Here is a 17,564-nt window from a genome sequence, read left to right on the forward strand (position 1 = left end):
CTGGAAGGAGCTGCAGGACAGTGTAGACATGCCCCGGGGAAAGAAGGAAGGGAATGATTATGCAGCAGTTGTTGGCTTTGCCTCTTTGTTTCTTTTTTTGTTTTCGTTTTGTTTTTTTGTTTGGGTTTGTTTTTTTTTTTTTTTTAAAGACTGTCGTGGTTTAGGCACCACAAAATGAAGTTAAGCTGCTGAACATTCAGATTCAGCTGCGTAGGGTCATTACAGAGCCCGCAGGACCGCTCGGGGTTCGTCAGGCCTCCTGCTGCACATCCCTCCCCGGGAACCACCACTGCCCAGTAACACAGACTTACCCCCGTTTAAGAGAACAATCCAAAACCGAGCCCGCCGAGGGCTTTAGCAGGAAATCCAGCTGCCCTACCCCTGCCGCGCTCCTTCATGACCTGTGGCAAACTGGAGATCCCTGGGGGGACTGGATCTGGGACAGAAGAGGTAGAGCTGGCGCTTGCTGGGGGAGGCGGAGGCCACACGAACGGCTGCTGGGACTCGGCCTCCACGAGCTCGGAATCTGAACTTCAGCCCTGCTCATTGTTTGGCAGTGAAAACCAGCAGCTTCCCCGCTGTACTTGGTACCACGTTTCAGTAAAAAGAGAAAAGGGGGTAGGATTGCAGCGGCTGAATGGCTCTGTAACCCTTCCCAGCCCGATAGCCGACGTACAGGCCTGACTTGGCTCTAGCCAAGGAACCCTTCTGCAGCTCAAGCCTCTCTCCTGGACTGTAAAATATTACTCCCCTTTTGTTACAAGGCAGCGGGAGGAGGTTACGCCACCTCCCCCCCCATCACACCAAGAGCCTGTCGCTGCTTGGCAGGGCTGACAGCCCTCTGGCAAGTGCTACAAACCCGGGGCAGTGCCCACAGGCAGCTGCTGGCAGCTGCTTCTAAAAGCTGCAGAAACAAAATGGGTGTTTTCTGACTACTTACTCATTTCAGTGGTGGTTTGTTTTTTTTTTTTTTTTTTGGGGTGGGGGGAAATTGCAGAAAACCCTCCCCACTGGTGCCTGCTCCCCCTCCACCCTTTTCCATTCCTCCCTCCCTTCCCAAAGCGTGCGGGCAACCTCCGATTTCCCCAGGAGGAAGCACTGCCTTTCAGCACGGAGCTGTGCAGTGCTATGCCAGTAAAATGCGTTCAGGCAGGCAAAATCTTTTTCTAAAAAAGCCCATTTAGGCACCTGTTTCAGTCCCAGGAGGACATTAATGTTCTCTAACCAGGAATATCTCTGTTCTCTGCACCTGAGCCACTGCTACTGATCTCAGCAGCCTTGCTTAGTCACCCCTCAGCTCCTCTGCTCTGAAGAAGAGATTTTTGTCCTGAACATATTTATTCTACCCCTCACCCTTGCCAGGCTTCCCAATGATAACAATTTCAAGCACAGTGCTTTTAGCCATCTTACATCAGAAACCTGCTGCTCGTTTTTCTGCAGCTTTGACCTCGCCAAAAGCGAGGGGGGTGGAAGGGGTGCTGCATGGAGCCAGCCCTGGGGTGGAAGGCAGGGAAAGACACAGAACCCCGAGCTCTGCCTTCCGTTTCAAATCCACCACTGAAAAATCAGAAGCAGCAGAGGAGATACATACAAAGCCCATCATCCATCCTTTCACGAGGTGCTTTTGCTTCTCTCAGGTGCGTTTGTGCTCTGTGAGAACGATCAGGTTTCTTCTGAAGACGGATCTAAGGATGCACCTGTAAAACCAGGTCTAAATTGTCAGGATAGAAATTTCTATAAACTGTAATTTCTAAATAACTCTACATTTCTATAAATTCCAGGGTGAAAACACATCCCCTAAAAACCCATCATTATTCCTCTCATGCTGAGAGATAGAATCACCACCTCAGAACAAGCATCTTAAATAGTGAATTAACTACTTGTGTATTAAGTATAAAGATTAAAAAAATACATGTGTCCACACATGTAGGAACCCTTAATACCTTATAATAAACAGTGTTTTACACTGTTATTATACAATAATGAACCACATTTATTTCTAAAGTAGTACTAAGACATCAGATGTTGTGTTTGAGAACTTCAAGTAATACATATTTCTGGAAAGCAGAGTCCTCATATGCTGAGATTCAGACTACGCTCATTTGTTAGGCCCAATTTTACAGTTCTTCCAGGCCCTACTTCCTTTCAAATAGTTTTAATTCTGCTGAGCAGCTTGCTTCTCTGATGTGGGTCATAACAGTCGTAACAAAAAAAAAAAAAAAAACCAAAAAAACCAACCACCAATTTGTGAGTTTATATTTAATAAATAAACTTTTATTTAAAAATATGCTCTCATTTATTCACAGTTTCAAGTCTGAAAAAGATAATACTATTCTTAATCAATTCAAACACAACTAAAACCATTCACTTTCTGGCATAAATGAAGTCCCAGTGATGGCTAATACTTGCAAGACTCTTGCATCAAAGCTGGAAAGGCACAGAGTTTTGTGCAGGATAGTGACTGTAATAAAAGTACTGTGTCCATATACTCAACAGAAGTTTCCTTGTACAACTTCAGTTCACGGTACGGGTTACAGTGTTCCAGTGAAGCCTTGCTTACAAAGTGTATTTCATTCAATACCAAACCAGAGCAACTGTGAGATTACATTTTTATGCAAAACATTTATATCACTGCAAAGCCCAATACCTGTAAGAGAAAAACTATGAATTTCTCCAACATGGCAAATGGTTACGTTGGCTATCCAGACCCCCAAACTGGCATTTCAAAGAAAGAAACTCTAGCAACCCAACCACTGCAGAGTTCTGGCAGGATCAAAAGGAATTCCTGTTCCCAGATGTAACAGTGTAGGTGATTTTATCACCTTCAATAAACACAGATATCACATGGGAAAAAATGCCTCTGATCCCATGCATAGCAAGGCACTGTTTCTGCTGTTTAGCAGCATTTCAGTCACTGAATTCCTCCAGCACTAGCTTCGTTATTTTGAGTCAGCTGTTCCAGTAAATTTAAGATTACCTCTATTCGTTCTAGCAGAGTCATGCTTTTGTTAGCAGTTGCACGCAACAGCAGGGAGTAAACTTGCTTGTTTGTTTTAAGAACAACTTCTTCTTCATTGATGCCCCTATAAAGAAAACGGATAATACAAACTATTGACGGCAATCTTTTATTCTGCGTGTTATCAAAACAATTACTAAGCACCAACACTGATGCCTGTCCCTGTGAAACCTCGTGGCTGGCATTTTGATTTGAGTCTCTCACTTCCTCAATTCCCATTTCCTACCGTTTCTCAGCGCTGCAGTCGGAGTCTCTGTTCATACTACAGGAGAGATAAGGTGTTCCAATTTTTATTCAGCTCCAGTCTGGCCATTTTATTAACTCATAATCCCATGTCACATCATAAACCCTCCGAATCAAGGTCTCCATGCCAAAACTCTGTACTTTTGCCTAAGTTAGTGTCCAGTCTGATCATGCCAGAGGCAGACAGACACATGAATGCTCAGGAGACGCGGTCCGTTTGCTCTCCTGCCATTCCCTCTCCCCTCTAAACCACTCCAGACATCACCTTCCTGTTCAAGTCTAAAGCCCATGATCTACCCTCATTCCCTCCATTCCATACATCTAAGCTTTTTCCCTACAATAGAGACTGTTCCATGCTCAATATCTCTACTCAAAAGAGCTTTTCCTCTCTTGCCAGGCTGCAGTCTGAGCTCCTACCAATTTTCTCCATTGGGTAAATACTGTAAATCACTTATCACATGTACTGTCTGCTTCCACACTGTCACCCCTCCTCTGCTACATTTAATGTCAAAGACTAATAAATAAGTGACCCAAACTAGAAAAAAAAAAAAATGCTGCCATTGATATGATAAATGAATTATAAATTAAGGGTGTATGTGTGCAAGCAGCAGTCAGTTTAATTGCAAAGGCTTTGGGAATTACCAAGAAATGGTGAAACAAATTAAATTCATAACACTTGGCAGAAATCAGACAGGTTTATTTATTAAACAGAACGGGTAGTCAATAAAAAGCCACTGACATGCAAAGTATTTCCAGGATAAGTTACAACAATCCCCAGAAGGAAGCATTACTTCCAATCCCTTCTTTCCTCCAATTTACATAGCCAAGTTCAGTCACGCTTATGCATTTAACTTTTAGAGGGTGAAACTCTGATTTCATCCAATTTTATTGCTAGCCTGCAAGTTTCACTATCAAACATTAATTTTGCCACATGTTCTCCAGTTCTCTGCCAAAGTGCTTCTGAGACCCTGAAACAGCATTTGTGAGCTACAATTTCCTCCCTTTTCAGCTTATTATTAAAACAGAAGCCAGACGTTATCTTCTTCTACAAAGCAGAACTGAGAAAATGTACAAGATGTACACAAAGTACTAGAAAGATTAAAAAAGACAGTTTTAAGCTTAGCCTCAATCCATCGTTGTTGAATCAAGTTTAACACATTACAGCAACACTTCCATTTCACAGTATTCATATTAAAACTGTAACAGGTTTCCTATATAAATCTTCCGTACAAAACCCCACAAAAGAGAGACAATGAGAAAGTAAACAGGAGGAAAAACCTCCATAAAAAAAACAAAAACAAAAACAAAACAACAACAAAACAAACAAACAAACAAAAAAAACCAAAACCCCAAAACACGAGTTTTTTTGTTTTATACCACTAACCCATATTATGAGGTAACAGAACTAAACTAATTTACTCTGTTCCTTGGGACATCTACTTGGTTACATACAAATTGTACTTTAATTCTCTGCATTTCCCATATTCAGATTGCCACCTTGTGGAAGCTCTTTTTTAAAAAGTGAGAGTACCTCACACCGCACCTAAAGCACTGCTGAGAAAGCACCCGGGCTTTCTTCTTATCTCATGTTTTTCTATTTGCCAGTCTCCTGCTGTCAGCAGACAAGTTACTGTGCAGAATGAATTCACTTCGCAGTTTACTTTTAGCAAAACAGCACTTGCATCAGCAGTGCTTCAATCTGAAAAACCAGTAACACAACTTCTAACAAGAAAAGAATTCTCTAGAACTACGTACTAGAAGGAACGCCACGTTTTTATAAGTTAACTTTATACAACAACAGAAACAGCAATCGAATGCTGCTGTAGCTTCTGCAATCAAACACGTTTGCTGCAAAGGGAATAAAAGGTATTTTCTGGATCCCAAAAGCAATAATGCACGCATTCAAATCAAACCAACAGAAGCAAGAGTAGTGTGAGGAATTGCACTGCCACACCTAATCCCAACAACACTTCAAGGTCAACACAAAAAGGAGGAGTCACGTTTGTTCTGAATCCCACAGCAGCAAGGCAAGATTATTATTTCACTGCACGTCATCAGGCATTAGAGAATTCTTTAACGCCGGCATCTCCCCCATACACATTTCCCTCTACTTAGAGCATTTCTGATGTGCCTACATTTACTGTGAAGTATTCTGCTCACTAAACGATGCTGTCGCTGACACATTTTATCAAGATACATCAAAAGATCAGCAGTACACAGTAGTTTCTCCCCCACTGACTTTCAAGTGCTCGGTCACAGCTGTAGACCAACGTTGGTTAAGATAAAGGACACCATATACACATAGCTCATTCCCCAAACAGTTTGATCAAAGAGACAATGAAAGGTATGCCAGGAAAATTACGGCGGTCCAAGTTAGACTGCTTTGTGTGTGAATTCACAACTATGAAGGACACAAGACTGGTATCCTCTAAAGGATAAGTTAGACACCTCAGAGCACGATAAAGCATCAGTGATCCCCAACGGCACCGTGCATTTCGGACAGGAACTACAAACTATTATTTTCCTATTTGGATACAGCCCTTCCAGTCTTCTTTCCTTGCTCAATCCTGGCCTGCTATCAGCGAAGGGGAGAGATAAAAGCTGCCAAGACACACTCAGTGAAGATGTTCCTTGGCCATTCCCTCAGTTACACACAAACCCCACAGAAAACGTGAAAAATTTAGATGATCAAAGCGCGTCTCAGCTCCTTCTCCACACAGAAGGGTCACCTCCATAAAAGAACTGGTATCACACTTTCCTGCGTGCTTAAGAGCACGGAGTTTGTATGGATTTAGGGATGAGCACCACATCTACGCACACATATCAAGGTTCAACTTACCCAATTTTTTTTTTGGTTGAAGTTAACAATTTAATGGATTGGAGGAGAAGGAATGACATTCTGGACTCAAAAATACTAAGAAGTTTCAATACTTCTTCTTTGTTAAGGCCAGCAGAGGAATCATGAGGTGACATATTCTCAGCACTACTTTTATCCTTGCTCATCTACAAGGAGAGAAAACACAAAAATCACTTCACCCAACCCCACCATTTCAACACACTTCAGCAAAGTCAGACAACCACCCTTGCAGGTTAGCTTAATGCTTTACAGGAGTGGTGCCAACGTCACAATTGCCACGACACCCTGTTCCTGGGGCTTCTAGTGGTCAGCTCAGATCCACACGGTACACTGGCTGCCAGTGTTGTACATATATATTGGAGTATCTCCTTATAAAAACATGGACTTGAGTATTCAATCTAATCGCTGAAATTGCCAGCAAGGGATGAACACACATCATATATTGCAAGTAATTAATTATTTAGGCATCAAGAACCTACAAACACTAACTACAGTTAACCTTCCACATTTCAATATTTCAATATTAGATATACTACATAGAGAGAATTCCCATTTATATTATACATACATTCATAAGTCCTTTAAGACAACTTTTTAAGGGATAATACAGCATTGCACAGAACCCCATTCACTCAGTATATACATCCACATACAAACATGTTTTAATCCATCTCCAGATGAAAGGTTTGTTCTATAGCAACTTCTTTTTTTATTCACTTCCACTTAAAGGCTAGCAGTGAATTGCAATAGGTTCAGACCCTGCCCACGCTATTTAAGCAACTAGTTCTACTGAAAAGTAACCAAGCAATACATCTTAAATTGCCAAATGACCAGTTTTATGTGAACGCAAGGGATACAAGGGAGCAGATAATCAGACCACTTGACTTCTGTTTACCTGTTCACTTTCTGCCACAAGCTCCTTTCTGATGAGCTGGAACGCGCTGTTGGTTTTCACCATTATATCTAGGGCCCCAAACAAAGTCTTTAATTTCCCAGCACTGCTGTTCTGACCTGAAAAAAAAGTGAAGGACCCAAATGGCTTATGTTACAGATTGCAGTTTTTTCTTCCACCCAAACATTTCAAGAATTCTCACAAGAAAAGCACGTACTGTCCCAGTCAACAGAAAATCGGTAAGAGAAAAATGCATCTGTTGAAGAAAACTTTATTCTGAGAAGCAGATTATTCCTGCTCTTAGATACAAAGTTATCTAAAAATTAAACTAAACAGGTAATGGTAGTTTGGAAAGCTGCTGTAGTAAGACAGAGCTAGACTTACTTGCCATCTGGAACTCTGCAAATGCCACTCGTTCCAGCTGCACACGAAGGAACTCGCAGGGTGCGTCCTTCAAGAGTTGGAAGAGTCGAACTGCTTTACTATAATGAAGATCAGCAAGTACCCGGTGTTGCTTCCTCAAATGTTCATCACCAACCTGCACTCAAAGTAGGGTACATATTAAATCCCAGACAGTTTGCATCTTCGTGAGGTAACCATTAGAAAAAACCCACCTACATTGGTACACGAGGTAACAACAACCACGCCCCAGCTCATTTCATAATGGCTCATCTAAATGTCTGCACATTCCTAGGATACATCACCAGCCTGCCCTGTTTGAAGCTATAGTAATTTTATAGCTAATGCTAGCAAATTCACACTAAGTTAACCATAAAGAATAATAATTTGGAAAAAAAAAAAAAATCAGGAAGTGACATGCAAGTCTACACTAAGGCTTTAATAAATCATATGCTAATGTTCTAGCAGAAGGCTGGCTGCTGAAGTATCAGAAAAGTGGCTTGGACACAAAACCAAACCAAATAAAATATTTACTATCAGTGGCTTCTGTTATGAGAGCAAAGAACTATTGCAAAGAGACAGAGCTATAAAGCTCAATACACTCTATATAGGACAGACTGCTCTTAAAAGTAACATTGTATTTCCCAATGATTTGCAAATAAGCCACATTTCTCTGATATTTATTCTACCTGTAGTTGGAATATATTTAAGTGTTTTAACCAAATCTCCGCACACACTGGACGTGTTAAGTGTGCAACCTACACACAAAACTAAAACTGACTGTACTCATACCTGGTTTCTCAGGCAACTGTGGTACATGGAAGCAAGCCTGTGGTGGATGGTTGCAGCCCGATACTGGCAGAGAGGCTGTCGTGCAGACACTGTGTCAACATCACAGTATTTCAGGGACTTCATCATGGCTTCACTAACCTCCTTCTCTATCTACAAAATAAAACAAAAAAGATGATGTGTGATTACTTGGGAACTAGAACAGCACTATGTGCACATGTCAGGGTTAAAACTCTACTTGCAGCACTATCTTTTCATTAAGCAAAACCTTAAAAATGGCAAGTGACTAAACATTTTATGGTTTGCAAGAAATACTCAACAAGAATTCTTCAATCTAAAGAAGGTTTACAAAGTTATTCTGCTAAGGAAGGTTTACAAAGTTATTCTGCTAAGGAAGGTTTACAAAGTTATTCTGCTAAGGAAGGTTTACAAAGTTATTCTGCTAAGGAAGGTTTACAAGTTATTCTGCTAAGGAAGGTTTACAAAGTTATTCTGCTAAGGAAGGTTTACAAGTTATTCTGCTAAGGAAGGTTTACAAGTTACTCCGCTATCAATTTTGCTCACTGCTTAGCTTTTCAGGAAGACGACAGCTTATTTTACCAGACAGTGTCACAAACACTCTGCATTACCTGTTCCTGAGCCTTTCGAGACAGTGGAGCATAATCCTGCTGTAGTGTTGCCATCGTGAAATACGTAGTAGACAGCTCCCAGTTCACAGAATCCCAAACAGCTGGATGCACGTCTCTCGTGCCTAGTGACCTTAATGCCTTTAGATAGTAGTCAATAGCCTACAGATTATAAAACAAAACATGTAGATGGTTACTGCTTAAGTGTATAGCAACTAGAAATTAATTTCCCTTTACTCATTCTAAAGGAAGCATTCCAAAATAATCTGTCTGAGCCTTCTTCGGTATTTTCCTTACACCCATTTTGGTCATAACTTTAATCCCAACCACGCATTTCAGTCTCCCTTGTGTGTGGTATTGCAGTCTGTTAAACATCAAGATCTGAATGTCACAGCACTTGATGTATCAGAGCAAAGGAAACAAACCTCAACAACAATACTGAAGCCTATACAGCGAGAGTTAGGACAATCCAAAAGCAGGAGAGGTATCCCAAGTTATTACATCAAGACTCGCAGATATTTATAAATATTCTATGGTAAAAGGCCTATTAGGGTATGGGCCATTCTAGAAGTAGTATATTACCTTATTATAATAAAGTGCCTCTTCTGGGGAAAACTCTCTTTTGAAGTCACCTTCGGTGGTGCAGTGTGCTTGAGCACAAATTCGCATCAGTCTGCCCGTGTTGCACAGCAGAAGAGCAGCATTGGTTGCATCGTCAATTGACTCAAAATTCTGAATTCCTTCTTCAAAGCAAGAGAAGCTTTTCTTCCAGAGTTGCTGCTCTGTCATCGATACGTTTTTACTCACTAGGGTTAAGACACAAGGCTTATCATCTCATTCAAATTCTTGAAAGATACTAAACAAACACTTCCATTATGTAGTAGTTCTTGTAAATGACCTTGTAGAATTTAAGGCTGATAAATGATTCTGAAGACCCAATTAATGGAAAATACTCTTAAGAAAACTTCAAACGTGAAAATCTTAATACCTAAAGTGCACTATTACACATACTATACTTTCAAAAGAATTGTGATAACATGACACACAAAACCCAGGGGAAATTAACAGGATAAAATATGGATTTTTTTTTTTTTTTCCCCCACAGTAATATTCAGGGTACTGCAGTTACCTCTATAAACTTAGAGTATGAAACAACTGAAAAGGGACATTTTAGTGAAATTCAGTATTCAAGCTTTGACTTCAGCTAAATAGCAGATCTGCATGATCAAGGATATTATGAAAAATCGCAAAATTAAAACTCCAACCCCAAATCCTTCAAATATTAATATTGGACAAAGGTCACTGAAAACAGATGGTATTTGGGAGACTGAGGCTGTTTACAATGAACCACCAGCATCTAATATTTTTTAGTTTATAGAACTCTTGGGTGAAAACAAGACATTATTGGCTTTGCTCTCAAAAGGAAAAAAAAAAAAAAAACAAGAAAAAAAAACCAAAAAACAAACAAAAACACACCACCAAACCCAAACACCTTACCCTACAAGGAAGCTTAGACAAAATCCACTTCTTCAAAGCAAACACTACCCCCCCAAACAAAAACAAAAATGTCCAACAACAACAAAAAAACAAACACAAAACCAACAACAAACAAAAAAGAAAACAAAAGCAAAGCCTCCAAGGATTTACTTACCAAAAAATTCAGACTGACTTCACTGAAACTATTCTTAAGTTTAAATTAAACTTATGCTTGTTCATGCTGGGCTAAACTGAACACAATCAAGAATGCAACATGCCCCCCTTTCTATAACAGAGTTGGTTTAAAGTTTCCATTATGATTTTTGAGGGCATTCTACACACTTTAAAAGAATTTCTCCAAAGATATAGACTCCATTATCCGTTTAGGGTCAATTTAGTACAATGTACAAGCCACCATAATCTTTTGCAGACAATATTTACAATGGACACTAAAGTTACATAACATCAATTACAGAAAAGTATTCACTGCAAAGTTCTTTAAATGGCCTTATCAGAAATGCTCAAGATTTCTCACACTGTTATGATCACTGTAGCTCTATGAAATATTAACTATTGGACAAAAGAATACTTGCCCACTCTCTCAGTCTGCACTGCAGCTGCCTGGTTCATGTAAAACACTCCAATCTCGTTCCTGATATTACCCATCCTCTTTAGTACCTGTATATGCTGCTCTGGATTTTGGTTTTTTAAATTACTGAAAAGTAAAATTTCATAAGCTGCTTCATAACATTTACAGCTGACAGAAAGTTGGCATTCCAAGTCTGTAGACAAGTCCGTAGCCCAGGCAAACACTAGAAAACAAAATGCAAAGCCTGCATGTCAAATTCCAAACAAACTGTGATATTCTGTGATATTCTACAGGAAAATGCCCCAAAAGATGACCAAGTAGAAGCCCCATGTCATAACAATCCCACAATGTCTACATATAATTTACCCATTATTTAAACACTTACGGTCTTCAGTTATTTTACTGTTTCAGGCATGTCAAACAATATCTTGACAATCTCCTTATATATGACAGGCATGATAAGCTTTCTCTGAACGAAACAGAACTGAGGTGTAATAAACCCTCCTCCAGACCTGTTCCTAGTGCACCATTTTGAGAAAGCACAATGAAATTACCTGGGTCTGTCATATAACCAAATCATGGCAGTTACCTTTTATCGGTATCCTACCTTGGCACCTGGATTCTCTATGAAGACTATGTAATATTTCCTGATCTTCTTTTGTCTGGTAATTATATTCTTCAAGATATGCTGCTCTGTTGTTTGCATTTTGAGCAAGCATTAATTGGATATCTCCACAAAGAGTTAAACACTGACAAAGAAATACTAATACTTCAGGAAGCATGCTGGCACAGAGACAACAGTAGGTATCTGTTAGAAAGAAAAGAATCCCATGGATGAGGGAGGAGGAAAGAAGAGAATTACACATCAAAAGGTTTGACACAGACTGACGATATAATTGGCTTTTATGTTACCTGTCACACTTATTCTCTGTATGCAAACACATGTTCTTCTAAGAACTACTAACCTATTTTAAAGTCACAGTTGCTCTACGCAGCTGACAGTTTCAAAAGAGCAACTATGTTGGCCAAGATGAGCAGTGAATCTGGCAATTACAAACGCTAATCTCAGATTTCACTAAAAGGAAATTTGACTTTCTACAGATTAACTCAGGTAAGACACAGCCTGAAAAAATAATTTCCAAAAGGCAAAGTTTAAACTTGTTTCTCAAGTCTTTAAAAGACTAAAAGCTGAAGAATGCTTTCAAGTATTGATAAACATATTGATGCTTTGTGTTAAGATCAAGTGTTGTTGCTTTATAAGCTTCCTCCCGCCCCAAGCCCTACAAATATGGAAGCAAAACAGCAGCACTAAGATAATGCAGCAGCACAGTACTAAGATAATGGCATTTTCCAATCAATTTTCATTACGTTCATAATATTCTAAACAGCCTGATTTTACTTCCTTCGTTTTCCTTGGTAATACTTGAGGATGTATTTCATTTTAGAGGAGCATCCAATTCAGCTGATGAACACGTTTGGTATTTCTGAGAGTCAGGAATATACTTAAATGAATCAGGAACCCACCAGGCATTTCCAAGAAAAAAAAAAAAAGAAAAAAAATCTGCTTGCAGCACTAGCACTTAGACCATGGAATACTATTTTGGTCTTGGTACCAGGACCAACTCTCCCAACTTCAAGTGCTCTGAAGCCCCACATCTGCACTCTTCAGTTTCCCAATCTGTCAAAATGGGAGCACCTTTCCACCAGACACAAGAGTTATTCTTACTACAGACTTCCCTCCTGAGTAATGAGCTAGATGCTTAGTTTAGCTGAATACGCAGTTGTCAGATTTGTCACTCCATGCCACTAAGATAAATCATGCACGAGAGAAATATTTGGTATTGTGAAAGGTATATACAGGCAATGGCACAGATGACAAATTCATTCAGCAACTTACCATGGCACTGTAAAGCCAGCTTGATGTATCGCAATGCTCTCCCATATTTCTGCAGAATCATAGCAGCATCAGATAGGACATAATAAGCCTTTGATGATTTCAGAATGAGCTGGAGCTTCATTTTATATTGCCACGATCCAGGAATCATTCCTGACTGACTGGAATGCTTACCCTTCTGAAATGAGCCCACTGTAACACAAACAGAACCTCATCAGTAAATCTCATCTCCGTAACATATGCCAGAGGTTGGACACAACTTCATCAGCATACAGATAGAATGTAAATTGCCTCATTACAGCTCCACAGAAGTAGAGTTATGCCAACTTGTCTGCCACTACATTTTTCACCTGCAAAAGGGACCCAATACTTGGAACTTTCCCAGGTACTCCACCTGATAGTGGGATGGTCGAATACAGTGAGCACAGTGATAACGCAGCTAACTGCTCCTACTTTCAACAGCTTTTGAAATACAGGTGCAGTGGCCCAGACTATGCCATGAAGTAGAAAAGAACGGGAAAGCCACAGGCATAACTTGTCACGTTCTCCACCAAATCCTTAAGATACACGCTCTGTTTCTGTATGAACAGTCTCAAAGTGAGAAAGCCTCCATTTGTGGGTTTAGCCTCCAGCACAGAAGGAACTGGGTAACATGGTCCTTCCCACAAGGAAAAAAAAACTAATGTCCTCTCACACTCCTTTCAAGACATCAGCAGAAGATTATGAAGGCCCCTTCTTCAGTGCTGCAGTGGTTATAGAACCAGAAAGAACAGGCCACTGACTTTAAGCATACCAAAGGACAGAAGTTGGTCCTGACAATATTTGCACACAGAAATCAGTGTCTTGCTTACAGATGGACCTATAAGGTCTGACTTGCAAGCCCACTATCTTTGGTAAGTTCTGGAAGAACTACGTGTTTCTGTTAGGACAAAGAGAAATCTAATACAGTAACAACTCATGCAGTTAAAGACAGAATGCACATATACTGTACCTAGATACTATTCAGAAGTATTTCTCTTCAAGAATTAAGAGCACTTATCCATTCTATAGGTATGTAAACATACACACATAGCCAAGAAATTACATAATGTGCATCACAGAAAACAGACTCACATATTTGAGAAGTGAAAGTTTCTCCCTTATGCTTGGTTGAATTCAATCCTTATGTTCTGAACAAGTAGCACCACTGCTACTTCAAGGAAGAACCCCAGCACAGCTTCAGAAATCAACTACTTTTTTTTTTTTTTTCCTGATCTGTGCAATATTTATCTCCCACATCCCCCAGGAAACACTTGTTTCTAAGCAGAGAAAGTCAACATGCGGACATCCGCCTTGCCAGCTGGCAAGCAGCTGCAATGTGTCATCAGTTCCAAATTGTGAAGGCAGAAGACAAGAGCCTGGCTGCAGGAGAGCTGAAATAAGCACACTGTTCCTGCTGAGCTGACCTCGGTAAAATTTCTCGGTAGATCTTGCTAAAAATTAGTCTCACAGTCCACATTAACTGTACTGTGCAGAAGTTATGCAAGCTCAACACAACGGAGCTTTCTGATGGAGGTGTTCGATTCTGTGGTCACATACCTGATGAAAACTAAGAAAGTCTGCATGCATCTCCTGGTCACTGACATTCAAGAGAAAAACATAAAATTGGAAGAGAAGCATAAGAACACTTAAATGAGTAACTCAAAACTGAACTTGCTTAATCTTTAGAGATTTTCGAAGGGGGAAAAAAAGGAAAGAATAAAGACTTGCAAAAGTATGCAAGACCTAAATTTCTTTCTGGGTTATGCTTATGGGGCTTCTCATCCTGCAGAAAACTCTACTACTTTCAGAAGAGCGTTTCCTACGCACTTCTATGGCACTGCAGAGGAAAATAAAATAGACTAGCTTGAAACTTTTGAAGTTTGAGTATTTAAGCAAACAAAATGTCTTTTATTTGCTGCTTCCTTCCACACCTGTAGAGGTACAAAGAAAAAAAACCCAAATCCTATTTAACATTTTATATGCAATTCAGCAGCGAGCATAATGTAGGGAAAAAACCTGCCAGAATAGGAAATTTTGTGGAAGAATTTCTTACGTCACAAAAGAAGAATGAAGATTGTTTTAAAAACAAGCCACACAATTTATGGTGCTCCACATACCAAACCCCTAAATACTTATGGAAGTCATCTGTGAGTTACATCTAAATAGGGTACAGTAAAACCATGTGTTCAGTAATAAAAGACGCTTTGATATGCAAAATAAGCTGAATGAGCTATTCTTTTAATATTTAAAAAGGATCAGACTGTTCTCCAATTCTCAGTATACTACTTTTGCTTATGCAACAGTGTAATTACTGTCTTATAAGGACACCATTTTGACAATCAAAATAAAGTAGCAGCAGTTTGTGTTGGCACTGGAAAGGTCTTATTTGCACAACAATACAACTTACTTTTGTCTAAAAATAATGCTATCTGTTTTTCCAGACATTCGGGACCACCACTGGTGGATTCATCTTCATATTTCAGTGGGATTGGAGTGCTGGGATCAGCTGCAGGAAGGTCACCCTCTTTTTTAAGACTACTGTCAACAGACTTCAAGCCCTGCAAGAAGAAATAATCACTTAATTCACCCTGAAAGCAATGTTTAGCAACTACAGAATACATCAGTTGGGAACTAAGTGAAACACCCTTAGAAAGTAGACAGTAAACTTACCTCCAGGACATAGCTGAGCACTAGCCTGCAGCGCTCCTCAGTGCCATGGCAGACAGGAAACGCACAACTGGGCTTCATTGAGGGGGGCAGCAGGGAAGGAATAAGAAGAAAATAAGCATTCAACATATGAAATATCAAAATTACTGGCTAGAAAACGCAAATCAGAGAGAGCGTTAAGGAGACCTGTTGATGAAACATCTGAACTCTACACTATAAAATGTCACAGTGAGCAATTTTTATACCTGGTTGTCTACACTGGGTCTCTCCTGGAAATCCCAAAGACAAAGCAAAGAGAAGAGATGAGATGAGTCTCTTCCGTAATTGTAATTACAGAAGCATCCACAGATGGTCTGCAATGCAGACCCAGGAAAAGAAGCAGATTCAACACTATGCAGAAATCATTTCCTCGGCCTATCCATCAAAGTTGCACTTTCATCACTTTTGAACAACCCAATGCCTTGGGGGTTTGATTTTGATTTTTTTTTGGGGGGGGGGGGGGGGGGTGGGGGGGAATGGCGTGGGGTTATTTTTGTTTTCTTCTGGAGTAGAAGAGGGAGAAGAAAGGGAAAACAGTGCTTCTGCACCTGTACAAGTTGTATTTTCAGCCGATGGACCTTGAAGTGCTAGAAATTAAGATAGCAATAAGATTTACAAATTTGTATAGGAAATCTTGTTCTTTGCTACTCAGAACAGACATTAGAAAAAAGATTTAGCTTTTTACCAATTAGAATAATTCCATAATCATATCCCTACATAGTTAAAGACAAGCAAAATACCCCAAGTAAAATGCTACGAACGGTTTCTTCACTGATCTTCCCAGTTCTATTTTGTTTTAGTAATAACACACAGAAAGTGTGATGAAGGTAGCAGTATTACACTTTTGCTGATTAATTTACGAAGCACATGTATGTCAATGAAGTTTCAGGAATACTGTGGTTACGCACGCAGCTGTCCCCTTAGACACAACATGTACACATGTGCAGAGTAAAGCCTCATCACTATCTTAAAATTAAGCATAAACAAAATTTCAAGGAAATCAAATTGCTGTATTCTGACCAGTTACCTTGGAAAGACAAATCAAAGAGGGAAATCAAAGACTCTGTGGACATGAAGTAGCTGATGTTCCCAAAGAAAAAAAAAAAAAAAAAAAAAAACAACAAACAAGTGTTAATCCTGCTCTAGAAAAAACTAAAATAATCTAGGTATCCACACAAACTTGTGGTCACCTACAGCTCTTACACATGGCCACGGTTGGAAATATTTTCTCTGTTGCTGTGTCAGGAATAATTTTCCTGTAGCGAGCTATGCAGAATCATGCCATAAAGGACACATGCAAGGCAGCAGGGGAAAAATCTACATTTTACAGTAGAGTAGGTTTAATGTAAAGACCTCAGATTTTATGGACAGCTCATAAGAAGTTTCTTTCCCTACTGCCTCATGCTTCAGTAAACCTGAAGACAAAACTAACAGGTTACTGAATTTCAGTAACAAACCTTGCTACATGAACTGAATCTTTCAAGAAAACCCTTAAAAAAAAAAAATCTACACCGTCACTTACACGTATGCGATGAACAGACTTGTATTTTTCTGGTACTGATAACTCTCCAACAGATTTGATTATAGCCACTGCTTTATTGTCATCCGGTGGATCAGAACTGTTACTGTAAGAACCGTTTTCATCACTGTCTGGCATTTCTTCTTCTTCCTCACTGTAACTTTCATCAGAATTTCCATTTATAGGGAAGTCTGTACCATCATCTTTTTTAGGTTCGTCCAACTGAAAAAGCTCTGATAACATGTAGTTTGCTGAAGCAATAATCTTTTTAAATAAGAGAAAAAAAAATAGTGATTTATTTTCAAGTTAAATTTTTCTTGAGAGGCAACATCAATATAACTTATCTTAGAATAGGGAGTAAACAGTACATGCAAGTAGGTATTTGATAAGTAGTAAATACAGCCTGTACACACACACATACTGTGTGACCGTATGTTTGAGCACTGAATTTTTAACAATATTTAAGAAATTAATCACTGCAGACAGCATGTTTTTAACTATATATGTGCATGCAGCCCCTGCAATCAACCTTACCCA

The 17,564-nt window shown here is 39.6% G+C and overlaps 1 protein-coding gene across 2 annotated transcripts in view; it reads right to left on the reverse strand.

Annotated features, from left to right (window-relative positions):
- Positions 1-955: 955 nt before the first annotated feature.
- Positions 956-17,564, reverse strand: part of EDRF1 (erythroid differentiation regulatory factor 1) — a 29,820-nt gene continuing 13,211 nt past the window's right edge. For both annotated transcript variants that reach the window (XM_032988797.2, XM_032988796.2), the window contains 13 exons: positions 17,031-17,291; positions 15,473-15,544; positions 15,210-15,360; positions 12,785-12,973; positions 11,495-11,695; positions 10,892-11,110; positions 9,405-9,628; positions 8,826-8,984; positions 8,200-8,349; positions 7,393-7,546; positions 7,012-7,127; positions 6,099-6,262; positions 956-3,083 (listed from right to left, as the gene is read on the reverse strand). In XM_032988797.2, the coding sequence (XP_032844688.1) occupies positions 2,912-3,083; positions 6,099-6,262; positions 7,012-7,127; positions 7,393-7,546; positions 8,200-8,349; positions 8,826-8,984; positions 9,405-9,628; positions 10,892-11,110; positions 11,495-11,695; positions 12,785-12,973; positions 15,210-15,360; positions 15,473-15,544; positions 17,031-17,291 (2,232 nt within the window). In that variant the 3' untranslated portion in view covers positions 956-2,911. The remainder of the gene's footprint in view (positions 3,084-6,098; positions 6,263-7,011; positions 7,128-7,392; positions 7,547-8,199; positions 8,350-8,825; positions 8,985-9,404; positions 9,629-10,891; positions 11,111-11,494; positions 11,696-12,784; positions 12,974-15,209; positions 15,361-15,472; positions 15,545-17,030; positions 17,292-17,564) is intronic.

Source organism: Tyto alba, unplaced genomic scaffold, assembly GCF_018691265.1.
Source record: "Tyto alba isolate M040663 unplaced genomic scaffold, T.alba_DEE_v4.0 Super-Scaffold_1, whole genome shotgun sequence".
NCBI lineage: Eukaryota > Metazoa > Chordata > Aves > Strigiformes > Tytonidae > Tyto > Tyto alba.